General features: G+C 35.9%; 1 protein-coding gene across 2 annotated transcripts in view; it reads left to right on the top strand.

Moving 5' to 3' along the window:
- Ptp69D (Protein tyrosine phosphatase 69D) overlaps positions 1–27892 on the top strand; it is a 170453-nt gene that overhangs the window by 9869 nt on the left and 132692 nt on the right. For both annotated transcript variants that reach the window (XM_089097834.1, XM_089097908.1), the window contains exon 2: positions 22415–22503. In XM_089097834.1, the coding sequence (XP_088953960.1) occupies positions 22458–22503 (46 nt within the window). In that variant the 5' untranslated portion in view covers positions 22415–22457. The remainder of the gene's footprint in view (positions 1–22414; positions 22504–27892) is intronic.

Here is a 27892-nt window from a genome sequence, read left to right as displayed (position 1 = left end):
TTGTTTTCGAAAGAATCTTTTTAATTAATTTAAAGAAAGCACAACCAAAAGTGATTTTTTTTGTTATCTAAATTCTCAAAGTTCCGATATTTTCAGCACAGATTTTTATTATTCATCGTTCAGGAAAGGCCTGATACATCTATGTAAGAAAAAAAAATCAAACCTAAAGTTCCCAAACACAAAGAGAAAGTAGCTTTTGTGTTGGCTCCACCGAAGCAGGTAATTAACCTTTTTCAAACCAAACAAGAAACAACTATGAGTGTAGAAAATACCACAAAATGAAAACAATAAAATAAGCAAAGTGGTAAAAAAAGTTGCAGTATGTAGATGGCGAGAGCCCCCGTTTACCCCCCCCCTCCCCCCTGCAAAAAAACATCCCTTAAGGAAAAAACCCCGCGGAAAATAACACCTAATGGAAAATACCCCCCTCCCAGAAAATACCTATCCGTGGAAAATCCCCCCCAGAAAATACCTGCCTGTGGAAAATCTCCCCCCCTCCCCCTAAAAAAAATGCCTCTTGCGGTTGGTTAGTCTCCAATCACTTTCGTCTTATAAAAAAAAAAAAAAAAGGCTAGAAATGCCTGGGGATTGTCAAACAATTTGTACCTCCATCCCTCTGTTGTCTCTCCCTTAGAGCTGGTTCTGTATTTATTTGAAGGCTCAATGAGAGCTGAGAAGTTTTGGCATCAAAATGCACCCTTTGAGGTATCTCCCTCTCTTTCTAGCTACAAAACAATCAGATAACCCCATTGCAGAAGTTACAGTACCCTTTAAAATTTTTTTTTGATTTGTCTAGTTGCTTACAGATAGTATTTGTCATTGGGAAACATACGGAAATGTTTTGAGTGGGGGTTTGCTGGAAGATCTTTGCACAGAGGGGGGGGGGCAAGATTTACACATAAATTCCACTTTTCCACTCCCCTTAGAGCTTCTCAATTAAACTAAAAAATAACAACTCAAAGAAGATTTTTAAATTTTGAAAACCATAATTTCCACAAGGGGGGGGCATTTTCCAGGTGATTGGGTTTCCGTGGGTGGAGGAGGGGAAATTTTCCTCGGGGAAGGGGGGTAAACGCTTAGACCCGTAGAAAGTGATAGGGTGAAGAAACCCCCATTAAGAGACATAAAAAAGAGAAATAAACCTGGATTTAAGAGTTTATGATGTCCGATTTTCTTAGTTTTTGTGACAACAAAACAGAGCATTTTTATAAATCATCTTGACAGTAATTTATATAAAGACTTGAAAAAGTAATCAATTTCACAAGGTTGAACATGTAAAGATTCTAACTTGTGTTTTACCCAATGTAAGTACGGTGGTTGAGTTGCACAAGGGTTCAGTTACATGGTGGTTCAGTTGCACGGTGGTTTAGTTGTATAGTGGTTCACTTGCACGGGGGTTCAGTTAAAGGGTGGTTCAGTTACACGGGGATTTAGTTAAACGAGGTTGATTTGCATAAGGGTTCAGTTAAAGGGGGTTCAATTTCACGAGGGTTCAGTTGCACAGGGGTTCAGTTGCACGGTGGTTGATTTGCACGGTGGTTCAGTTGTACGGCGGTTCAGTTGCACGGTGGTTCAGTTGCACTGTGGTTCAGTTACAGGGGTTCAGTTGCTTGGGGTTCAGTTACACGGTGGTTCAGTTACAATGGAACCATTTCTTTACTATTTTGTATACTTTGATGAGCAGAGCAAAAAGTTTTTATTGAAGAAATTGCTGCTCTGTACCCATCAGTTATAGAAAATGACAACCCCTCATTGATTGGAAACAAAGAATTCACATACAACACTCACAGGTGCTGTTACTAGATGAAAATCCCTCAGTATGCATCAATTATGGTGCTTTTTCTGTCTGAGATCATGTTGGTAAATTGTTGGCTATCTCTGAGGAGAAATGATAAGTTGTGAGATGTCATGTGAAAACATTTTTTTTTTTTTTGAAAGATGTTTGACAGCAATGTTCATGTGCAAAAAGCTAATATTTCTTGACTTGGTTGGAAAATGCTATTTTGGCTGAGTGTCTGGTATTTTAGGCAATGCTTTCAGGTAAAATTTAAGCAGATACACATCACATTAGAAAACCAATCAAACCTTGATCTGTCTCTACTTTTCTAAGAATTGGTAAGAGAAGTACTATTGGGGAGTAATTATGCAAATATATCTTTTTCCATTATGTGGCCATGGCATCCACTCCTGTTAATTGGCTGTCCTAAATAGGGGATATGTATGCATTAGGGAAGTTGAGTTGCTTTGATATTTCAAACAGATCTTTTTCTAGAGTTCTCCATTTCTAGAATATTGAATGATGTATCTATGGTTTCAGTTTCTATTTGGTTATTTTTCGATGATTATTTTGAAATATTAATTGAAAAAACTTTTTCCAGAAAAGATGTTTTTCAAAGAAAAGTGAAGATTAAGCCCAAAATGAGCAGGAATAAATGCAAAAATTTTTCCAAGCATAAAATCACCATAAATCACCATCAATGAATAATGAAGCCCAAAACAAACATAAATTACAATAAACAACTAAGTCAAGCTCAAAACAAGCACAAATTAAATGAGTATGACTGACAAACCCCCATGACTTCTCAAGACCATAACATAATTTGCACTTTACTGAAAAAAAAAAAACAACAAAACAAATGACTGGATTGTCAGTTTAATATAGCATTGGGCAATATTTGGATTTTGATATATGAATATATTGCACCAAATATTGATATTGAATATTGGAATGTATACATTGTTGTCAAAACAATGTTATTTTGGCTTTTTCTGGTATCTACTGTTGAACATCCAGCAGGAAAAATCCAACATAGAAAATTGTTTTGCAAATGGCTGAGAAGAAGAATAATCTGGTCAATATAATGACTTATATATGCTGATACACAGCATGCACAGATGTATCCATAGGTTGGCATAGCCTGTTCTATAGTTATGTTTTGTGCTGGCTCTGAAATGTTGCTGAGATCTGAGAACGTTCAAACAGCTTGGCTAGAGTGTTCAGATCACACTCATTACAATTGCTACATACCTCAATCCACATTTCTAGAAATTGTATATTACTGCTGACAATTTTCTCCAAGTTGTGACTAAAATAGCAAGAGCCATGGATTGGGTCTTACTGGAATATGTATCAGCAGATGCAAGTGCATGACAGTCCCTATTGCTACTTTTATGGTTGAAAAACAACTCAAAAGCCTGGACATCAACAAAAGTGCTGGTCCTGATAACGTTCATCCTCGCCTGCTAAAAGAAGCTGCTCGAGAAATTGCCCCTGAACTATCTATACTTTTTCAAAATTCACTTGATCAAAAGTATATCCCCTCCCAATGGAAACTAGCCTATATCACACCTATCTTTAAAAAGGGGGATAGATCCAAAGCTGAAAATTACTGACCTATCAGCCTCATGTCTGCTGTTGCAAAGTCTTTGAGAGGATTTTTAATGATGCACTTCTTTAACACCTTGTTACTAATGAAATTATCTTCAACAGGCAGCACGGCTATATCTGAGGATAATCTGTATAAACTAACCTTCTAGAAACTTATGAACAGGTAACCCAGTTACTGGACAAAGGCCATCCTGTTGATTTGTTTCTTTTAGACCTAGCCAAAGCATTTGACAAGGTCCCACATAATTGGCTTTGTTTTAAGTTAAAGGCAGCAGGAATCCACCATAAATTAGTAGACTGGCTAATGGACTTCCTGTCTGGTAGATCTCAGACTCTAGTGTTCTTCACAACAGATAGCAAATGTACCTACCCCCAAGCCTGTAATGTTCTAAGCAGTGTTCCCCTGGGAACAGTTTTGGGACTCGCATTGTTTCTTCTTCATATAGATTATATGGTTACCAAGGTCAACGACCACTTAACCCTTTATTCTGATGACTCAAAATTATTCGGAGTGACTAATAAATCGTCAATACAATCCGACTTGGACAACATTCAGACATAGATAGACAGGTTGCTTCTTTTTTTCAACTTATCAAAATGCATCACAATTCATTTTGGTAAAAATAATCCTATGCACCCATACACCATGAATGATAACCAGACATCATCCCTCATTCCTCTGCAAACTTGTAGTAGTGGCAAATACCTGGGAGTCACTATAGATAATCTTCTGGAGTTCCATAAACACTGCACAAACTGTTTCCAAAGCAAATTCTAGCCTTAGACTTATTAAGAGAACACTTGCCAGCCAATTACATGGAATCTCCTTGAAGCTATACAAGGTTACTAGAAGACCAGTTTTGACTCTGGAACCAGCTTTACTGGCCTTTTTTACAAAGGTGATATCCAGTTGATTGAAGGTGTACAAAGAAGGGCCACCAAGTGCATCTCTGGACTTGGCAAGAAACCATATAGTGAAAGGCTATCTAACCTAAAACTCCCATCTTTGACCTTCCAAGCAAGCGCAGTGACATACTGCTCACATGTAAATTTGTCAACCAACCCCAAAATAAATTCTTTACCCAGTTAACCAACAAAAGGCAAACACAAGGTCATTCTAAGAAGCTTCATAAGCCCAGAGTTAACAGTAGAATCAAACAAGACACTTTAGCCAAAGGGTCATCAATGGATAGAACTGTTTAAGCAAGGAGACAGTGTCTTCAATATCAGCTGAAGTTTTTAAAAGGAGACTCAACAGAGAATGGGAAGCCAAACCTTCAAGATGTAACTGGAGCTACCCATCATCCGTGTCTCATAAATAGTGATTAATATAAATGTATATAAAAAAAGAATTGTGCAAGGATGCTGATACTGCTTGTTGCATCCCACCAACTTGTATACTCTATCAGAAATTGACATTGTGTGATGGTGTCTATTCTAAACTACAGAAGAATGGTCCCCTTGATCATACCTATCTGTGGCCACCGTTTCCAAGTTGGCTTAAATTGCATTTATCCTAGCACACTCTTAGTTAGAAGGCAAGACACTGGGCTATAAACACAGTCAAAACCTTGTTCTTTAATATTTTGTGTAAAATGTTGTAACTACTATCTCAACAATGGAGCCAAACAGATCCAACATCGGACCTTATTTTACTCTGAAATGTAAATTAAGGTAATAAAACTAATGTCAATGCCTGCCACTAATGTCCTTTCTGAGAGTGGATTACAAGCCTGATTAGTTAATCAAATAGCTTGTGGTAGCAAACTGTAAGTATGGAGCAACTCAGCCAAATAATAGCTACCAAAACTCTAAAACATGTAATTTTTATAACAATAAATCCATCAAATAAATTGGTTTTTTATGTCAACTCCAGATATGTAAAATTCATCAAGTTTCATGTGCCCATCAAAGCTAACAACCAGAGAAAATGTGTATGATTTTGTAGAAAGGGCGGGAATGTCCCTAAAAAGTCAATACATCTTAATAAAAATCATCCCATCAGATTTGGCATATCAGAGAACCATACTGTAAGGGTTTCTAGCTTTCATCTGCACAATTTGAAATTTTGTAATTTTGGCTTGAAGAAAGATCAAGGATGCATGTTTATTTCTTTTTCTTTTTTTTTCTTTTTTTTGCCAGACTGATAATATCAAACCAATAGTCATTAGATCAGGAGAGGGCTTGCTCAAATGGAAATTACAGTTCTATTTCCCCATTTTGTAACCAAAACGACTGAAGGGTAACTAGATTGCCTCTTCTGTACCATGCTCCTTTTTGCTAAAGTCATCCAATCAAAATTTTGAGATATCCATTTTAACCAGCATAGTTGAAAGTTCAAGTATCATGCCTCCGGTGATGACAAAACCCTGCAAGTTCCTGGAGAAAAAGGTTGTAAGCTATGAAATTTGTCTAGTGTTGACATATAGTATTTGTTACTGGGAAGTAAACAGAAATTTTTTTGGGAAAGTGAATTTTATGTGTGTGTGTGTGGGGGGGGGGGGTTCAAGGGGAGAATTTTCTGTGGGGAGGGAAGTTTCTAGGAAAGAACTTTCAAAGGGAGACTATACGCAGGGGAGTTTACCAGAATTCATATACAAAATTCTTTTTATTTGATTTACTTTCTCTTTGCCAATTTAATTTTTCATGTGAAGATATTCCAGGAAAATTGTCCATAGTAATTTTTTAAAGGAGTTGAGATTGTCTGGTGGATTTTTCCATGGGGGGGGTATTTTCCGCAAAAAAAACCCTATGTGTGGGAATTTCAAATGGGAGAAACTTTCCATTGACACATTGGGAGGGGAGAATTCCCAGGAAATATTTTCTATGGAGGGAGGATTTCCAGAATGATTTGAAAAAACCATTAGAAAATAAAAAAAAATATGTTTTTTTAAACAAAAGTAGGCTAAAATTAATTTTCCAGGCTGAATTGTCTGCAATGAGTTTTTGGGGGGAATTATGTGGAAGGATTTTTCCAAGGAGCAATTTTATTGGGAAGAAAATGGAGAGATAACGTGGAATGTCTGACATTATTTGAACTAATTTTTTCAACTAAAAGTAAGGAGCAATATTAAAACTTAAAATGAACAGAAATTATCCTGGATGTGATGGCAAATTCCCCTTCTCAATACCTTGCTCTGTATGCTAATTTTAACTTTTCCCCCCAATTATTTAAGATCAATTCTTGAAACACAAGAGCTGTCTCATTAGAATAAGGATATTGTTAAAATACAAAAAGAAACTTTGGCATGAAGACTGAGGTATTGAGGTAGAGTTATTCCCCTTATATACAGAGCATTTCTGTTTGTTAAAGTTTTAGTGTTGTTCCTTACTTCCAGTTAAAACAAAAATATTTTTAAATTTATCATCAAAAGACTGAACCAATTCTCAGCGGAAAATATTGACATGTTGCAGATTTGAACAGCCCAAAATAGCCAGTAGCTTATATTTCTTTATCCTGAGCCCAAGTAACTCCAAATTAGGGTTTTTGTAATATTTGTTCATATAATAGAACTTTTTTTATTTTATTCAAAATTTGGAAAAAATGGGCAAAATACTCTTTCATTACAAATTTTGTTATTGAATTTTGCCAAACCCAAAAGTTAATCTGAGTATAAGAAAATAAAAAAAAAACAAGTTTTTTTAACTGAAAGTAAGGAGCGACATTAAAACTTAAAACGAACAGAAATTATTCCGTATATGAAAGGGGCTGTCCCCTCCTCAACGCCTCGCTCTTTACGCTGAAGTTTGACTCTGTCTCACAATTTTATTTTTTAAAACAATAAAAAAATTTAGCGTAAAGAGCGAGGCGTTGAGGAGGGGACAGCCCCTTCCATATAAGGAATAATTTCTGTTCGTTTTAAGTTTTAATGTCGCTCCTTACTTTCAGTTTAAAAAGCTTGTTTTTTTTTTATTTAATTTCTGATCGTTTTTTAGTTAATGCAGCTTTTATTTGCATAAAAATTTTACTTTTCTTTTGCTAAATGGATGTCTTTACAAATTAAATTACGTAACTAACTTCTATATTCGTCTATTTTTCTTATGGCAAAAAATACAAAGTTGCAGATTTTTGCAGATATGAGCTTGAAACCTATGTAATAGGGTTTTCTGATACGCTGAATCTGACGGTGTGATTTTCATTAAAATTCTTTCACTTGTAGGGGATGTTTCCCCCTCTTTAAAAAATCGGGTAAATTTTCTCAGGCTCGTAGCCTTTGATGAGTAATACTAAACTTAATAAAATTTATTTATTTAGAATCAGCATTATAAACACATTCTTTTGATACATTTATTGACATCAAAATTCCGTTTTTAAAAGTTTCGATTGCTATTGAGCCGTATCGCTTGTTTTCTTATTTTTTTTTTTTATTACGTATATGTTATTACGTATATGAGGGGGTTCTGACCGTATTGCAAAAAAACCAAATTAATGTTAAATTTAAAAAAAATTTTGATTCACAAACCCCTGAATCAAAAAGGCCTTTTAATTAGAATAGATAGCTCTTTTGAAAGCACTAAAAAAAAGTGTAGCGTAAAGAGCGAGGTTTTGACTTGGGGGAGAACCCCCTCACATACGTTATAATTTCTGTTTGTTTTAAGTTCTAATATTCCTTCTTACATTTCAGTTGAAAAAACTTGTTTTTTTTTATTTAATTTCTGATCGTTTTTTAAATAATGCTTGGAAATCCGGCGCCCCCTTCATAGAAATGTCCCTTACCCCAAAGAAACATCCTCCACGGAAATATTCTCCAGATTAACCCCATCCTCTAGCCCCCCCTCCAGAAAAATTCCTTCCTGAAAATGGTTGTATACTTCCCAATAACCAATAAATAATGCTGGCAAGTCCGGCGCCCCTTTCATGGCAATTTCCCTTCCCCCATGAAAACTTCCTTCATGAACAGATCCTCCAACATAACCACTGACCCACCCATCCCTCCCACAAACCGAAAAAAAAACAACTGAAAACTTATGTATAAATACCAAAAACCAAAACTATATGTTAAAATTGGGTAAATTTCATAACTTTTAGCCCTCCCTCTTGGTACTTCGGGGGATTAAGTAATCCTAAAAGACATATTTATCATATTTTCGACCATGCTGAACAAAATGGCTATCTCAAAATTTTGAACGGGTGACTGAAAAAAAATAAGCGTGGGAGGGGGCCTAGTTGCTCTCCATTTTTTTTGGTCACTTAAAAAGGGCACTAGAACTTTTAATTTCCATTCCATTAAGTCCTCCTTTGATATTCTGGGATCGCTGGGTCGATGCGACTACCCCTGGGAAAAAAAAACAAACAAACAAATAAACAGTAGTTCCTGGTCTTTCTTTTGGCAAAAAATGTAAAAGTCCACATATTTGCAGATAGGTGCTTAAAATTCCTGCAATAGTGTGCTTTGATACGCTGAATATGATGGTGTGATTTTCATTAAGGTTCTATATCTTTTAGGGGGTCTTTCCCCCTTTTTTCGAAAATCAGCCAAATAATCTCAGGCGCGTAACTTTTGATGGGTAGCACTAAACTTGATGAAAGTTATATATTTGAAATCAGCATTGAAATCTGATTCTTTTGATATATCTATTGGTATCAAAAACCCGTTTTCTAGAGTTTCGGTTACCATTGAGCTGGGTCGCTCCTTACTTACAGTTCGTTACCACGAACTGTTTGACTGATCAGAAATATTGGTAATTCATCTATTGATTATTGAATATTTAATTTAAAAGTATTGATATATTGGTATCTCATTTAATCAAATTATCTTCCAACAGTAGTTTAATATACATATACTGATGTTTATTCCTTAAAATCAAAAGCAAAGACATTTAAAATGTATTTGTTTTCAGTAAATTGCAGTGTATATATATATATATATATATATATATATATATATATATATATATATATATATATATATATATATATATATATATATATACATAAGAACTTGACCTTTATGTCAAACATAACTCATTGTACAAAATACATAAATGCACAAATCCATAAAAAAAAAAAAAGAGTCAACACTTGGTTAAAAAGTCAAAAATAAAATTAAATAGATAACAATAAAATTAATGACTAGTTTTCTGGTCATTATACAGCTTTACAAAACTCGGAGTAGAAATTTTGCGATATCTTTCATGTTTAGCAAGGATGGGAGTCAGTTTGGGGACTTTTTGGGATTTTATATGGGATGGTCTGTTCTGGGCAGGAAGATAGGGTTCTGGACAAGCATACTCAAGTATTGGCTAAATAAAAGAACAATAAAGTTGGAGAAGATCTTTAGGGAGGCAAGAAAAAGTTTTAGAAAGGGAAGCTTATTTGAGGATTTTTTGAACATGGGCGTCCCACTTCAAGTCAGCACTAATCGTCGCTCCAAGTAGTTTAATGCATGTGATAGAAATTTTGTGAGGAATGGTGTTTGTGAAAGAGGGGGATGATTTTGAAAAATTAACTGTCATAACTGACAATTTATTAAACTTAATTTTCATCTTCAACAAAGAAGCCTCTTGTGTGATATTGTCAAGTAGTGTCATAATTGAGCTTTTAATATTTAGTTGGCAAACCTCAAGTGCAGACAGGTTGTCCACATACGTCCATTGCTGTGTGGTCAGTCATGAGGCTATTAAACATTATAAGGAATAGGATGGGACCGATCAGAGTTCCCTGGGGGACCCCACAAAAGATAGGAAGGGGATCAAAATTAACATTTATTATTTAAGCCCTTGACAACTATTTGTTAAAAAGGGGGCAATAATTTTAACTAGAAAGGAACTCACTTGAAAATCCGTCAGCAGTTTATTTACAAGGATATTGTGGTCAATTAGGTCGAATGCTTTTTGGAGATCAATTAATAAAAGATCCAACCAAGTATCAGGATTTCAAGGTTTTTAAGAATAGTGCAAAGAAGAGTAACAAGGTAGTGTGAAGTAGATGTTTCCTTCAGGTTTCCTAATTGTTGTACATCAATAAGTTCAAGAATCTCAGCCTTTAACCAATTGGCTAAGAAACCCTTCTAGATATTTGAAAAAAAAACTAGGGGTTAAAGTGATTGGCCATTCTCCAGTAAAATCATTCAGGCATCCCTCTTTGGGTTTGGAGTAATATAGCCCAGCTTCCAGCTCAATGGATAACATCTGGAATTACTAATATCATTAAAAATACTAACAAGGGGTTTTGATAGTTTATCAGGAAATGCTTTTATTAGATCAGTTGGGATATCAATGGAACAAACACTAGTTTTTTTTTCAGTTTCTGAATTTTTTTCTATTGTTTGCTTTGCTGAAATTTCCGGGATTTTATCTTTTGGAGTTTCAGGGACTAGCTGGTTTTCTGAGAGAGGAGGACCGTTTGCACAATGCTTGCTAGGTATTAAGCTTGTTAGCTGTTTGTTCAGCCGGTTCATTGGCTGTCTGTTTGTCTGTTCAGCCAGTTCATTGTTTATGCAAGGTTCTTTTGCAAGCAACTCTGTATTTCTTTCACTTTCTTAAACCATTGCTGAGGTTTGCTCTGTTTTAAGTAATTTAATTTTATTCTTACCATAACGAGAAGCAGCACAACGTATTTCTTTCTTTATTTGCTTATGGGGGTTACAGGCATCCTCTGTCTTTCCAAGGCAAACAAGTTTTAGTTTCAAATGGATTAGTCCTTTTATTTTTTCATCAATGTAAGGTTTGTGTCAGGAACATACCTTCTTGGTAACCTATGGGAAACAATTTTTGGTAATTTGTCATTGATTTACTGAAGAATTTAATCAGCCCTGCTTATGTTAATTTTTGCTCATTTTGAGTTTGAATTTGTTATTTTTTATAACTTCTGCTTATTTTGGGTTTCAGTTATTTATTGGTGGTGATTTGTGATGGTTATATGCTTTGAAGATTATTTGACTCTATTTCTGCTCATTTTTGGCTTAATGGAGGTCTTTACTTTTTTTTGAAAAACTTTGTTTTGTAAAAAAAAAGTTTTTAAAGTGAATCCCTGTTTGTTTTTATTGACTTAGTCGGGTCAATTACATAATTTTGGGGAATTGACATACCCAATATCCCTAAAGACATAGCTGCTGGACCATTCTACTATGGTAAAAAAAATGACTGTCTCAAAATGTTGACTAGATTTGTTTGGAAAATAAGTGGGCTTAGGAGAAGGGTTGATTGCCCTCCAATCTCCTTTTACTCTTAAAGGGGGCACTAGAACTTTTAATTTATAACCAAATTAACTCTTTTAAAAGTTTCTATGTTATTTCTAGCTATTGTAGAGCAGTGCTGCCTATGATATTGCTAATATGCTCTTTTGAAAACCTGTATACATATTGTTTTTGTTTAATTGAAACTCCCCCTAAACGTACCCTAAAAGTTTCATTTTAATACCCTTAGTGTCACCAGTTACAGTGGCTGTTGTGGTAGTATTAATAGTATACACATAGTGCCTTCTGGCTAGTTCAAAATCTGCCACAACTTACCTTAAAGGTCTAATTTATAATGTAAGCTATTCTTGAGATATTGCTTTGTCACCTTTTTCAAATCGAAAAGTTTTTTTTAGAAATAAAAAAGTTTTTAAAGTTAATTCCTGATCCTTTTTCTCGACTTGGTTTGGTCAATTACATAATTGTGGGGAATTGACATATCCAATATCCCTAAAGACATAGCTGCTGGACCATTCTACTATGCTAAAAAAATGGCTGTCTCAAAATCACCTTACCTTAATCCATTTAAGAGCTTTAAGGTCCTCCAGACCTGTAGTGCTCTTGCGTCAATGACTCATGTTGACTAGATGTGTTTGGACAATAAATGGGCTTAGGAGAAGGGTTGATTGCTCTCCAATCTCTTTTTCAATGGCAGCGCAATCGCGCTGCCTAGGAAAAGAACGATGTTGGCACAATGTATTATTTTTTTTTCTTTAGACCAGGGCACTTTGTATCAAAGGAATTGTCGTAGAAACTTCGAAAACAGCTCAGTCGATTGGAATTTGGAGTGGCTTGTGCCCTTTTTAATAGTCGAAAGTGATTGGAAGGCAACTAATGCCCCTTCCACGCCTGCCATTTCTTCAAACACATCCAATCAAAATTTTGAGATAGTCATTTTGTTCAGCATAGTTGATTTCCAGATATAAATTATGTTTTTGAGGACACTCCCCCACAACCCTCTGGGCAAGGGATTTAAGCTATGCCCTGGGGGCATATAAGAACGATGTTGGTACAATATATTATTTTTTTCCTTTAGACCAGGGCACTTTGTGTTGAAGAAGCTGTCATAGAAACTGACAACTTGAATAGAAGAAGTTGTCATACGAAAAGTAGAAACTTCCAAAAGGACTTATTCGATTAGAAATTGGAATAGCTTGTGTCGTTTTTAATATTTGAAAGTAATTGAAAGGCAGCTAACCCCACACTAACGCCCGACCTATTCCGAATCATGCTCCAAAAAAAGACTGAGATTTCCATTTCGTTAAGCGGAATTTATCTCAACATAAAAATTATGCTTTTGAGGAGGGTACTCCCCCACAGTCTTCAGGGCAAGGCTTGTAAGTAATACTCTGGGGGCATATAAGGTTTTTATAGAAAGCGTTGTTGTAGAAACTTCAAAAAAGACTCAATCGATTGGAAATTCAAAGGGCTAGTGCCCTTTTTAATAGTCGAAAGTGATTGGAGCGCAATTACCCTCCCCCCCCCCCGGTCTCACGCCCACTTTTTCCTCAAACACATCCAATCAAAATTTTGAGATAGCCATTTTGTTCAATTTAGTTGATATCTCTAGAGATTAGGTCTTTTATGATGCCAACTCCCCCCCCCCTACAGCCCTCAGGGCAAGGGTTGTAAGTTATGTCCTCGGGGCATACAAGGTTTTGAAAGAAAACATTGTTTTAGAAACTTCAGAAAGGGCTCATAACTTCAAAAGGGCTTATATAGGGCTCATAATAGTCGAAAGTGATTGGAAGGTAACTAACACCCCTTCCACGCCCACCATTTCCCCAAACATCCAATCAAAATTTTGAGATAGCCATTTTATTCCATGCAGTTGAAAGTTCTGGAAGTTATACCTTTGAGCAGGACACTCCCCCAACAGTCTTCAGGGCAAGGGTTATAAGTTATGCCCTATGGGCATATAAGGTTTTAATTTGAATCTTTATCGTAGAAACTGGAAAAAGGGCTCATTCGATTGGAAATTCAAAGGGCTAGTGCCTTTTTTAATAGTAGAAAGTGATTTGAGGGCAACTAACCCCCCTCTCACGCCCACCTTTTCCCCATGCAGATCCAATCAAAATTTTTAGATAGCCATTTTATTCAACGTAGTTGAAAGTTTGGGAAATTAGGTCTTTAAGGATGACAGCCCCTCCCCCCCCCCACAGTCCTCAGGGTAAAGGTTATAAGTTATGCCCAGGGGGTATATAAGGTTTTATAGAAAGCGATGTTGTAGAAACTTCAAAAAAGGCTCATTCAATTAGAAATTAAAAGGGATAGTGCGCTTTTTAATAGTCGAAAGTGATTGGAGAATAACTAACCACACTCTCACGCCCACCGTTTCTCCCAAGACGTCCAATCAAACTTGTACGATAGCCATTTTGTTCAACGTAGTTGAAAGTTCTGGAAATTAGGTCTTATAGGATGATAACCCCCTCAGAGCTAGACCCTGGCGCCGCATCGATGAGGGAAAACCGGTGGCGACGGGGCCAAAAATAGCGTGCCGTGCCGCCAGTACGATGTCAGTCGCGCGCCGCCGGCGCGATCAGTGTTGACCGCAAACATTAATGTTTTCATCAGTCTTTCTCAAATCACAGCTTAAATTCACAACAGATTTGAGCCTACTCATGAGTTCAAAAATTCACAAGTTGCTGGCTGGAAACTGGTCTTCTTCGTTATTCATCAAGAGAAGTAGAAATCTGGTAGAAACGGAATGGCTGTGGCGTTTCAGAATCCTTGCATAATATGAGTAGTTGAAGTATCTTTTAGCTATGTATTCTTAACATAAATAATTATCGAAATTAGTAGTTTTTTTCATCGAGCATTACTGCATACAAAACTTCAAATACCGTATCACAAAATTCGTCAGTTATCTGGGTAAAACTTGGAATTTAACTTTGAACTTAGAAGCTTAATTTTTTCATAATGGCCTTTGCCTATATCTGTTTTGTCACCTTCAAAACAGTTGAAATGGGCGACTTTGATATTGATTGGTTTTTTTTTTTTTGCTCTTTTGGATTCTTAAAAAACCTTCTTATATTAAACACTGGTTTTAAATAACAATTTAAAAAAAATACATTTTAAAGTTTTTTTGGTTTCTTTATAGAATATGTTTTATGTAGGCTAAGGCTGAACTGCTGCTTATTTTTTATTGCTTTTGGCTGTTCTTTTGGATATAATTCATTTTTTCTTTCGGGGATTCATTCCAAATTATATGGCTTCCTCCTTTTATTGGATAAAATAATTAAAAATATAAACTGATAAATTCCTAATATCAGTCAAATTATAAACTGCACCTAAAAGGAGTAAATTTATCAAATTGAAAAATACATGATGAACACTTCACATGAAAACAATTGAATTACAATGAAACAAAAAACACTTAATGGTTTATTCGGTATGATCAAAAATGAAGTGCCAGCTATTTTATTAGGTAAAAAATGAAAAGCTCATCCGTTTTAAATGTAATTTAATGAAATAATATGCAGACTGAAGTAGCTCCAGGAAGATGTTGAGATTTTCATCCTAGTTCGTCACTTTTAATCCAAGCAAAATGTTAGGACACTTAGTGTCAGTTATTGAGTTTAACCTTTGATTTCCAAATGCTCACAAAAATTACCCAGTTTAACAAAGTCGCAACAATAAGTCACCTCTGGTCAAAACACTCAAAGACTTCTTTGATCCACAGCCATGCTCAAAGCATCTGCCATGGTCATTTCCATGGATATCTCCAAAGAGTATCCTTTTAAATGTTTTTACTTTTATAACTTTAATAGATCAAATAATTTTAAAATTTTGATTAAAAATATCAGTATATTTATAATAAACTGACAATGCACATTTATTTGTATTTTTTCAGTAAAGTGCAAATTTTGTTCTGGCCTTGGAAAGGCATAGGGGTTTTGAGCCCAACTTATGTTAATTTCTGATCGTTTTGAGTTTGAATCGGTTATTTATTGTAATTTCTGTTCGTTTTGGGTTTTATTTATTTATCGATGCTGATTTGTGGTAGTTTCGAGCTTGGTCGATTATTTGATTTGATTTTTGCTCATTTTTTGTTTAATGGAATTCTTTACTTTTGTTTGGAAAACTTATTTTGTGGAAGAAGTTTTTTTAATTAATTTCTGTTCGTTTTGTATTGACGCAGTCTTTTCCGGGAAAAAGAAAATAACACTTTGAAAACTGGAAAACTGGAAAACTTGATACCATTCGCAAAAAAATCTGTTGTAAAAAAATCTCTGTGCATGTGTTTCTACGACAACGCCTTCTATAAAACCTTATATGCCCCCAGGGCATAACTTAAAACCCTTGCCCTGAGGGCTGTGGCGGAGTATCCTCCTCAAAAACATATTTTCTATCTGGAAATCAACTACGCTGAACAAAATGGCTATCTCAAAATTTTGATTGGATGTGTTTGGGGGAATGATGGGCGTGGGGAAGGGGCTAGTTGCCCTCCAATCACTTTCGACTATTAAAAAGGAAACTATCTCTTTGACTTTCCAATCGGAAAAGCTGTTTTTGAAGTTTCTACAACAATGTCTTCTATAAAAACATTATATGCCCCCTGGGTATAACTTAAAACCCTTACCCTGAGGGTTATGGGGAGTGTCCGCCTTAAAAACATATTTTCTATCTGCAAATAAACTACGCTGAGCAGAATGGCTATCGCAAAATTTTATTGGATGTGTTTGAGGGAATGATGGGCGTGGGGGTGGCTAGTTGCCCTCCAATCCCTTACGACTATTAAAAAGGGCACTAGCCCTTTGAATTTCCAATCGAATTAGCCTTTTTTGAAGTTTCTACAACATCATCTTCTGTAAAAACCTTATTTGCCCCCAGGGCATAACTTAAAACCCTTGCCCTGAGGTTTTTGGGGGAGTGTCCTTCTCAAAAACATATTTTCTATCTGGAAATTAACTAGCCTACGCTAAACAAAATGGCTATCTCAGAATTTTGATTGGATGTGTTTGGGTGGATGATGGACATGGGGGGGGGCTAGTTGCCCTCCAGTCACTTTCGACTATTCAAAAGGATACTAGCCCTTTGAATTTCCAATCAAATGAGCCCCTTTTGAAGTTTCTATGACAACGCCTTCTATAAAAACTTTATATACCCCAGGACATAACTTAAAACCCTTGCCCTGAAGGTTGTCGAGGAGTGCCCTCCTCAAAAGCATTTTCTATCTGGAAATCAACTACGCTGAATAAAATGGCTATCTCAAAATTTTGATTTGATCTGTTTGGGGGAATGATGCGCGTGGGGGAGGGGCTAGTTCCCCTCCAATCACTTTCGACTAGTAAGAAGGGAACTAGCCCTTTGAATTTCCAATCAAATGAGCCTGTTTTGAAGTTTCTACAACAACGCCTTCTTATAAAAACCTTATATGCCCCCAGGGCATAACTCAAAACCCTCGCCCTGAGGGTTGTGGGGGAGTGTCCTCCTAAAATAGATATTTTCTATCTGAAAATCAACTAGCCTACGCTGAACGAAATGGCAATCTCAAAATTCTGATTGGATGTGTTTGGGGGAATGATAGGCGTGGGGGGCTAGTTGCCCTCCAATCACTTTCAACTATTAAAAAGGGTACTAGCCCTTTGAATTCCAAATCGAATGAGCCTGTTTTGCAGTTTATACAGCAACGCCTTCTATAAAAAACCTTATATGCCCCCAGGGCATAACTTAAAACGTTTGCCCTGAGGGTTTTGGGGGAGTGTCCTCCTCAAAAACATATTTTCTATCTGAAAATCAACTACGCTGAACAAAATGGCTATCTAAAAATGTTGATTTGATGTGTTAGGGGGGCTGATGAGCGGAGGGGGGGGCGCTAGTTGCTCTCCGATCACTTTTGACTATTGAAAAGGGCACTAGCCGTTTGAATATCAATCGAATGAGCCTGTTTTTAAGTTTCTACGACAACACCTTCTAGAAAAACCTCATATGCCCCCAGGGCATAGCTTAAAACCCTTGCCCTGTGGGTTTTGGAGGAGTGTCCTCCTCAAAAACACTTTTTCTATCTGGAAATCAACTACGCTGAACAAAATGGCTATCTCACAATTTTGATGGGATGTTTTTGGGTTAATGCTGGGCATGGGGGGGGGGTCTAGTTGCCCCCCGTTCACTTTCTACTATTTGAAAGGGCACTAGCCATGTGAATTTTCAATCGAATGAGCCGTTTTTGAAGTTTCTAGGACAATGCCTTCTATAAAAGCCTTATATGCCCCCTGGGCATAACTTAAAACCCTTGCCCTGAGGGTTGTGGGGGAGTGTTCTCCTCAAAAACATTTTTTCTATCCGGAAAGCAACTACGCTGAACAAAATGGCTATCTCAAAATCTTGATTGGATGTGTTTGGGGAATGATTGGCGTGAGTGGGGGGGCTATTTGCCCTCCAATCACTTTCGACTATTAAAAAGGGCACTGGAACTCTTGATTTCGAATCGAATGAACCCCTTTTGAAGTCTCTACGACGACCCCTTCTATATAAAGTGCCCTGCTTTAAAGAAAGAAAAAAATAATAAACTGTACATTGTGTCAACATTGATCTTATATGCCCTCAGGGCATAACTTAAAACCCTATCCCCGGGGGTTGTGGGGGAGTGTCCTCCTCAAAAGATATTTTCTATCTGGAAATCAACTACGCTGAACAAAATGGCTATCTCAAAATTTTGATTGGGTGTGTTTGGGGTAATGATGGGTGTGGGGCGAGAGGGGCTAGTTGCCCTCCAATCACTTTTGACTTTTAAAAAGGACACTAGCCACTCCAATTTCCTATGGAATGAGCCCTTTTCGAAGTTTCAACGACAACTCCTGCGATACGAAGTGCCCAGGTATGGAAAAAAAAAAAAAAAAAAAAAACAACATGTTTTGCCCACATCGTTCTTTACTTAGGCAGCGCTAGCGCACTGCCTATGAAATCCAAACTGTTTGGGTGAAATGAGGCTTCTTTCGAGTAGGTACTGTAATATATTATCGTGAAGTAAAGATTCTAGTATTTTGCATGTGATATAGGTTAAAGTGATAGGTCTGTAGTTACTTGGATCTGATTTGCTTCCTTTTTTGAAGATGGGTATCACCGTTGCTTGCTTCCATGTATCAGGCAGGTTCCCTGTTTGTAGCGACTTGACAAAAATGTAGTGCAATGGCGCTATAATTTCCTGTGCCAGCTCTTTGATAATCTGTTTGTTCATATACTTCTTGAAATTTTCATCTCAAAGCTCTTAACCTTAAAGTACTTTTAATAAAAGTAATGGTTAAAGTAATGGTAGTAACAAATGTAGCAGTGATGATAGTATTAGTAGTAGCATGCACATATTGCCTTTTGGTCAGATGATCTTCCCATTTTAAGCATTCTCTGAAAGTTTCAACTTAATACCCTAGTCAATTCTTTTGATACAGTCTTTTGATAATGTATATAACATAGCGTCTTTTGATTTAGTTCAAATTTCCCCTCGATATTGTTAATAGAGTAGTGTGGTAGCAGCAGTAGTGGTGGTAGTTGTAATAATATAGAAAAGAATATGTTATGTCAGATTATCACAATACTTGCGAAATTCAACATTTTGGATAGCCAGTATGGTCAATAGAGAAGAGGTACCAAGAGGCAATAATTATGTTCCAGTGGGCAGCAGTTTTTGAAGAAGAAGACGCAGACATTGCCAAACACCTCTCTTGTGAAAAAAAAAATAATGCATCAAAAGTAAAATAAAAAAAAAGCAACATAGACCTTAATCAAGAAACAACAAACATGGTTGTTTAGAGAAATTAAATAAAAAAAACAAGTTTTTTAAACTGAAAGTAAGGAGCGACATTAAAACTTAAAACGAACAGAAATTATTCCGTATATGAAAGGGGCTGTCCCCTCCTCAACGCCTCGCTCTTTACGCTAAAGTTTGACTCTGTCTCACAACTTTATTTTTTAAAACAATAAAAAACTTTAGCGTAAAGAGCGAGGCGTTGAGGAGGGGACAGCCCCTTTCATATACGGAATAATTTCTGTTCGTTTTAAGTTTTAATGTCGCTCCTTACTTTCAGTTTAAAAAACTTGTTTTTTTTATTTAATTTCTGATCGTTTTTTAGTTAATGGAGCTTTTATTTTGGCAGGGGATGTTTCCCCCCTCTTTAAAAAATCGAGTAAATTTTCTGAAGCTCGTAGCGTTTGATGAGTAATACTAAACTTAATAAAATTTATATATTTAGATTCAGCATTATAAACACATTCTTTTGATACATTTATTGACATCAAAATTCCGTTTTTAAAAGTTTCGATTACTATTGAGCCGTATCGCTTGTTTTTTTATTGTTTTTTTTATTACGTATATGTTATTACGTATATGAGGGGGTTCTCCCTTAGTCAATACCACGCTCTTTACGTTAAAAGTTAAAAAAAAATTTGATTCACAAACCCCTGAATCACAAAGGCCGTTTAATTAGAATAGATAGGTCTTTTGAAAGCACTAAAAAAAAAACTGTAGCGTAAAGAGCGAGGTATTGACTTGGGGGAAATCCCCCTCACATACGTTATAATTTCTGTTCGTTTTAAGTTCTAATATTCCTTCTTAAATTTCAGTTGAAAAAACTTGTTTTTTTTTTATTTAAATTCTTATCGTTTTTTAAATAATTCTTGGAAATCCGGCGCCCCCTTCATTGACATTTCCCTTCCCCCAATGAAAAATCCTCCACGGACATATTCTCAAGATTAACCCCCTCGTCTAGCCCCCCCCCTCCAGAAAAAATCCTTCCTGAAAATGGTTGTATACTTCCCAATAACCAATAAATAATGCTGGCAAGTCCGGCATCCCCTTCATGGCAATTTCCCTTCCCCCATGAAAACTTCCTTCATGAACAAATCCTCCAACATAACCACCGACCCACCCTTCCCTCCCCCTACCAAAAAAAAAAACTACTGAAAACTTCTGTATACTTACCAAAAACCAATACTATATGTTAACAATGGGTAAAGTTCATAACATTTAGCCCTCCCTCTGGGAACTTCGGGGGATTAAGTCATCCTAAAAGACATATTTATCATATTTTCGACCATTCTGAACAAAATGGCTATCTCAGAATTTTGATCGGGTGACTTTGGGGAAAAAATAAGCGTGGGAGGGGGCCTAGTTGCCCTCCATTTTTTTGGTCACTTAAAAAGGGAAATAGAACTTTTAATTTCCGTTCGAATGAGCCCTCTCACTATATTCTAGGACCACTGGGTCGATACGATCACCCCTGGGAAAAAAAAACAAAACAAAAAAAAACAAACAAATAAACACGCATCCGTGATCTTTCTTCTGGCAAAAAATGGAAAATTCCACATTTTTGTAGATAGGAGCTTAAAACCTCTGAAGTAGGGTTCTCTGATACGCTGAATTTGATGGTTTGATTTTGATTAAGGTTCTATAGCTTTTAGAGGTTCTTTCCTCCTTTTTTCGAAAATCAGCCAAATTTTCTCAGGCGTGTAACTTTTGATTGGTAGCACTAAACTTGATGGAAGCTATATATTTGAAATCAGCATTGAAATCTGATTCTTTTGATATATCTATTGGTATCAAAAACCCGTTTTCTAGAGTTTCGGTTACCATTGAGCCGGGTCGCTCCTTACTTACAGTTCGTTACCACGAACTGTTTGACTAAAATCAGTAGATATATGTAAAAGAGCAGGAAAAGATAATGTATGGTATGGACAACTATAGCCCATTCTGTAGTCCAAAATAGCCAACTTTTAGTCTAATTGACATTAAAACTATCTAACAATTCTTTGAACATTTATAAATATATTTGACTGGGCAGTTAAATTCTAAGAGGCAGCAGGGGTGTAATTTCGTTAAAGTCTTTGGGGGAGGGGCAAAGTTGGAGCCAATTTTTCCAAGCAAGTGAAAATGAGCCATGTATTACCATAAAGGCAAGGGTACACTAAAGAAAATTTATCTTTTTCTGTGTTTGCTTGACTTTATGTAGGCCTATCTTAGTTGTCATGGGATTTTAAAGATGCTAATTTCAGATGGGAGGAGGGGGTAAATTGAGGTCTTGGGGGGGCAGTTGCCCCTGGGAGGCAGTCACGATTATTTGGATTGACATATACATAAACAATGTTTATGCATGGTAAATATGTTTACTGAATATATGAGTATACATCTCAGCTCACTGTAATGGAAAGGGCTGATCCTAACCCTCTCTGCTCTGCAAGAGGCACTTATTTTACATTATAATTTTTGGGCAAACTAAACGTATTTTAAGTATAAAAGTTATGTCATATTCAAGGAGAGAGCTAAAATTAAACATGAATTTTCATGTATTTTAGAAAATAGGTTTTGTTTTGAGTATGTAAAAAAAACATAAGCAAACTTATTATGTACTTCATTTTGATATAGGCGTGAATTGATAACAAAATGTGGGAAATAGCTTGACATGCACCTCAAAAGAAAGTTATAGTTAATAGCTGAAAAAAACACCTAGATGTTTCAGCAGAATTGCCAGCGTTGCATGAAAGTCATATTTCAGCACTATTTCATTATGTGTAGCAAATGTTCAAGGTTGCCACCTGTAGCAAAAAAGGGCTATTTTAGCACTATTACAGTCAATTTTTATACTGTAGCACCAAAAATCACTGTGTAGCATGCAAATTTGGGAAATTGTAATGCTTTAGGAACTGACCAGGGTGGCAATTCTGTTAGGGGAAGGGATCCTAACTCAACTAAAAAGTATGAAGCCAGTATTATTGTAAGAACTTAAAATGTGACTGTACATGTGTCATAATTCCTTGCATTTAGACTATATCCTATTGCTCAAATCAACAAAAATTAAGGAATTTTCCCATATTCAGTGTTCATTTTTGCTCACATCAATCTTCTTCTTTTTTTCAGAAAGTAATTCTCAAAAAGAATGCTGTAGCAGTTCAATACAGACATGATTCACCTGATTTTATTGGCTTTATCATTGGTCCAAGCTAAAGGTAGGGTGTAATGTATCACTTTTAAGCATAGCTATACACTGATATTGATATAGAAACCCATTAAGATTCATGCAATAACCCTCTCCCCAAAGAAAAATGTATGCTAACAAAGACATTCAAAGCTACAACAAGATAAAGTTTCACTCAGTGGAAACAGAAAAACACAATAAAGCAGATATTTTGATAAGGACCTCTTCAAAGTTATCTTCATTGCTAAAAAAAAAAAATGAAAAAAAAACTTGTTAGATGAGAGGAAGGAAGGAAGTAAATCAAACATAGAAACAATATGAAACAATCATTCAAAAATAGTTTTGAGTGCAAATTCTTGCCACAGCTGAAGATGCTGCCTCTCTGCTACTTTCTCTTGGATGATGTTTTGATAAGGACCTCTTCAAAGTCGTCTTCATTGCTAAAAAAATGAAAGAAGAAACTACTTATTAGATGAGAGGAAGGAAGGGACTAAATCAAACATAGAAACAATATGAAACAATCATTCAAAAACAATTTTGAGTGCAAATTCTTGCCACAGCTGAAGATGCTGCCTCTCTGTTACTTTGTCTTGGATGAAACAAACTAATTAAAAGTGGGGGTGTTGATCTTTTCCCTTCATCCAAGAAGTGCAATGGGGGAATTTGGAGGTAAGCCATCTTGTGCTTTCGTACACCCTTCCTGTTTACCTTCCCTAGATTTCTCCAGGTACCTATTTAGTGCTGCGTCGACTTTGGTCAAGTTTAAAGAGTCTAGCCACTGACCCCTGTTTCAGAATCAAATAACTAGCAACACCAGGATCCAAACCCATGTCCTTACAGAAAAAGGATTCCCAGTCTAGCATGCTAACCACTGGGCTAGGATGCCTCATTAGTCTTTTAATGTAAGACGGAGTATAATAAATATCTTTTATTAGGTTTTCTTAAATAGGGTATATAAAAAATGATAAAGGACCAGAGGAAAGTGAAAATCATTATGCTTTTGAACTTTAGAGATATGTCTATCTAAAGTTTATGTTTAGTCTACGTCTGTCTCCATACTTTTGACAGGTTCTGTCAATATAAAATTATTCACAGGAACATAAAACCAAACATATCACTACCATAAACAATATTTGTTTTGTCTATCCTATAATTTAAAAATTACTCAATATTAAAGCAGTCTTTAAGGGAAAAAGAAAGATTATATTTCCATTAAAAATTTCTCAAGTTCATCGCCAAGTCTGAAGTTTTTCTTCTGCTTTATGTGGGTGCTTTAAGAATGGGGCTGAGAGTTCATTATTTTTTTTTGTCTTTGCTTTGTCTTATCTATAACCCAGTCCCTTAGTCGATTGATTGATTTTTGAACATACATGAAGATTCCCTTCTCCTCCCCCTTCCTTAAGGGAGAGAGGGGTGCAAATAGACCCCGGCGCCGCGCCGATAAGGGAAGATCGGTGGCGGTGGGCCAAAAATAGCAGTGGTGACGCACCGCCGATGGTTTTTACGTGCCGTACCCGGTGAGTCAACATTAAAGTTCTTATCGGTGTTTCTGAAATCCCAGCTTGAATTTACAAAAGGTTCGGGCCTATTCATGAGTTAAAAATTTCGCAAATCGCTGGCTGAACGCTAGTCTTCTTTGTTATTCATCAAGAGAAATAGAAATCTGGAAGAAACGAAATGGCTGTGGGGTTTCAGAACCCTTGCATGACAATTGAAATAATAGATACTTCATCAAGTTTAGTGTTACCCATCAAAAGTTACAAATCCTGAGAATTATAGCCTTATTTTCAAAAAAGGGAGAAAACACCCACTAAATTCATAGAATCTTAATGAAAATCAGACCATCAGATTCAGCGTATCAGATAACGCTACTGTAGAGATTTAAAGCTCCTATATGCAAAAAATGCGGAATTTCGTATTTGTTTCTGCCAGAAAGAAGATGCGTTTTTATTTGTTTGTTGTTTTTTTTTCTTCCTAGGGGTGATTGTATCGACCCGGTGGTCCTAAAATATTGCGAGAGAGCTCATTCGAAAGGAAATCAAAAGTTCTAGTGGCCTTTTTAACCAAAAAAAAACAAAAAATTGGAGGACAACTAGGCCCCCTCCCGCGCTCATTTTTCCCTAAGTCACTGGATCCAAATTTTGAGATAAGTCATTTTATTAACCATAATTGAAAAATCTAATAACTATGTCTTTAGGTGTAATTAATTGAAAAAAAATTTCCGAAAAATAAGTTTTTCAAAGAAAAGTAAAGGCCAATTAAAACTTAAGCTCAAGAGATAGGCTACAAATACCTGTTAAAATTCAAACTCAAGACGACCAGAAATTACTATTAAAGAATAAATGAAATTCAAAACGAACAGAAATTAAATAAACAATCATAGCAAAAAACATACGACAAGTAACAATATTAATGAATAAATAAATCTTAAAGCGAGTAATACTTAGATTGAATATGAAAATCAAGCTTAAAACGAAAAAAAATATTTTGCTATTAAAGTATAAATGAAACTTAAAACGAACAGAGATTGAATAAACAATCAATGCGAACAAACATACAATATATATTAATGTAAATGAATTAATAAATCTTAAAACAAGTGTAACTTAAATTAAATATGCAAATCAAGCTTGAATCGAATAAAAATAACTAAAAACAAATGTTTGGGTATCGCCTCAATGCAGAAGCCTAAAACCTGCTGCGTCATTGGTACCTTACCGAAAACTATTTGCGTCTTTAACAGTCTTGGAAAGTATAAACAAAATCAAATTGAATATTAGATATGTAATGATATTAATTGTTGAAAGATTCATCAGTTCAAGATTTTTTTTTTCACTGTAATTTTTTTTTCATTTTCAATGCTGTAAGAACTGGAAAAGAATAAATATGTAATATACGATTAATTCGTTTTCAGTGAAGCGCCAATGATGCAGAAGGCTTTAGGCTTTTACAGTTAAAGAAGGGGGCAGAATCCAAATTCTGTTTGCAGGGAAACTACATTTGTCTTGACCAATCTTGGAAAGAACTAATAAATTAAACTGAATATTTGAGGTATAGAGATATTAATTGATGAAAACTCATCAGTTCAAAATTTTACTGTAATTTTAACATTTATTTTCAGTATTAATTACAAAAGAAAACATTTGTAATATAATTCGTTTTCAGTAAAGCGCCAATGACGCAGTAGGTTTTAGGCTTCTGCGGTGAGGCGATACCCAAACTCTTGTTTGTAGTTGTTTTTATTCGATTCAAACTTGATTTACATATTCAATTTTAGTTTTACTCGTTTTAAGATTTATTTATTCATTTACATTAATATATATTGTATGTTTTTTCCGTATTGATTGTTTATTTAATTTCTGTTCGTTTTAAGCTTGATTTTTATATCCAATTTCAGCATTACTCGATTTAAGATCTATTTATTCATTTATGTTGTTAATTGTTGTTTATTTTTTGCTATGATTTCTCGCTTAATTCCTGTTCGTTTTGGGTTTCATTTATTCTTTACTAGTACTTTCTGGACATTTTGAGTTTGAATTTTTACAGGTTTTTGTATCTCCTGAGCTTAAGTTTAAAATGGCCTTTACTTTTCTTTGAAAAACTTATTTTTCGGAAAGTTTTTTTTTAAATTAATTTTTGTTCGTTTTTGATTGCAAAAAATTCCAGTTTTTATGACAAAATGGATCTAGAACTTTCAATTTAAATCGAATGAGGCTTTTTTCAAAGTCTATACGATTACCTCTTTGATAAAAACCTTATATATGAACAATAGACAGCTTGCATAACTTGTGGACAGCGATTGACAACAATGAATGGATTGAAAAAATAGCTCCAATAAGGGGTTTAGACCATTTCACTTGCTGACACAAAGGGATTACGACTGTTTGGAATTGACCTTAATAGGATTTTGTGTGCCAAAGCAATTTTGCATCTATCACAGAGTATGTATTTTAACCTTATAATTGGATAATTTTAATAGATTTCTGTGTGTTCTTCCCATAAGTTATAAACCCCCCTTAATAAGTTATACCCCAGGGCATAACTTACAGCGCCTACCGGGCCCTGGTGGCTGTGTCGACACCGGAGTTTTTTGTTATCAGAACTTTGAACTATTTTAACAAAATGTCTATATCAAAATTTTCATCTGATGCGTTTAGGGCGAAGAGTATGGGGAGGGGCTAGTTGCCCTTCAATCTCGTTTGACTCTTAAAAAGGGAACAAGAACTTTCAATTTTCAATCAAATGAGCCCTCTCTAAAGTTTATACGAGCATCCCTTCCATAAGAAATAATATGAAGGATTCGGAAATTCCTTAAATTACAACCCTTGTCCTGAGGGCTTTGGGGGAGTTGTAATCCTCAAAGACCTAATTTCCAGAACTTAAAACTACGTTTAATAAAATGGCTGTCTCAAAATTTTGATTGGATGTGTTTGGGTGAATGATGGGCGAAGGGGGGGGGCTAGTTACCCTCAGGAACTAGCAAAAAACCTTATAAGCCCCCAGGGTATAACTTAAAGCCCTTGCCTTGAGGGTTGTGGGGGAGTGTCCTCCTTTAAAACATATTTTCTATCTGAAAATCAATTACGCTGAACAAAATGGCTATCTCAAAATTTTTATTGGATGTGTTTGGGGGAATGATGGGCGAAGGGGGGGGGCTAGTTGCCCTCCAATCACTTTTGACTATTAAAAAGTGCAATAACCCTTTAAATTTATAATCGATTTAGCCTTTTTTGGAGTTTTCTAAAACAAGGCCTTTTACAAAAACCTTATATTTCCCCTGGGCAGAACTTAAGACCCTTGCCCTGAGGGTTGTGGGGGAGTGTCCTCCTCAAAAATATATTTTCTATCTGGAAATCAGCTACGCTGAACAAAATGGTTATCTCAAAATTTTGATTGGATGTGTTTGGGGAAAGGATGGGCGTGGGGGGGGGGGGGGGGGTAGTTGCCCTCCAATCACTTTCGACTATTAAAAAGGGCACTATCCCTTTGAATTTCCAATCGAATGGGCCTTTTTTGAAGTTTCAACGACAACGCCTTGTATAAAAACCTTATGTGTCCCCAGGGTAAAACTTAAAACCCTTTCCCATAGGGTTGTGGGGGATTGTCCTCCTCAAAAACATATTTTCTATCTGGAAATCAGCTATGCTGAAAAAAATGGCTATCTCAAAATTTTGATTGGATGTGTTTGGGGAAATGATGAGCGTAAGGGGGGGCTAGTTGCCGACCAGTCACTTTCAACTATTAAAAATGGCATTAGCCCTTTGAATTTCCAATCGAATGAGCCGGTTTTGAAGTTTCTATGACAACGCCTTCTATACAAACGTTATATGCCCCCAGGACATAACTTAAAACTCTTGCCCGGAGGGATGTGGGGGGGTTTCCTCCTCAAAAATATATTTTCTATCTGGAAATCAACTACG

This window comes from Artemia sp. Qi Xiang Cuo, chromosome 1, assembly GCF_049724085.1.
Source record: "Artemia sp. Qi Xiang Cuo chromosome 1, ASM4972408v1, whole genome shotgun sequence".
NCBI classification, from domain to species: domain Eukaryota; kingdom Metazoa; phylum Arthropoda; class Branchiopoda; order Anostraca; family Artemiidae; genus Artemia; species Artemia sp. Qi Xiang Cuo.
Note: the sequence above shows the minus strand (reverse complement) of the source record. Positions and strands in the feature narration are given on the sequence as shown.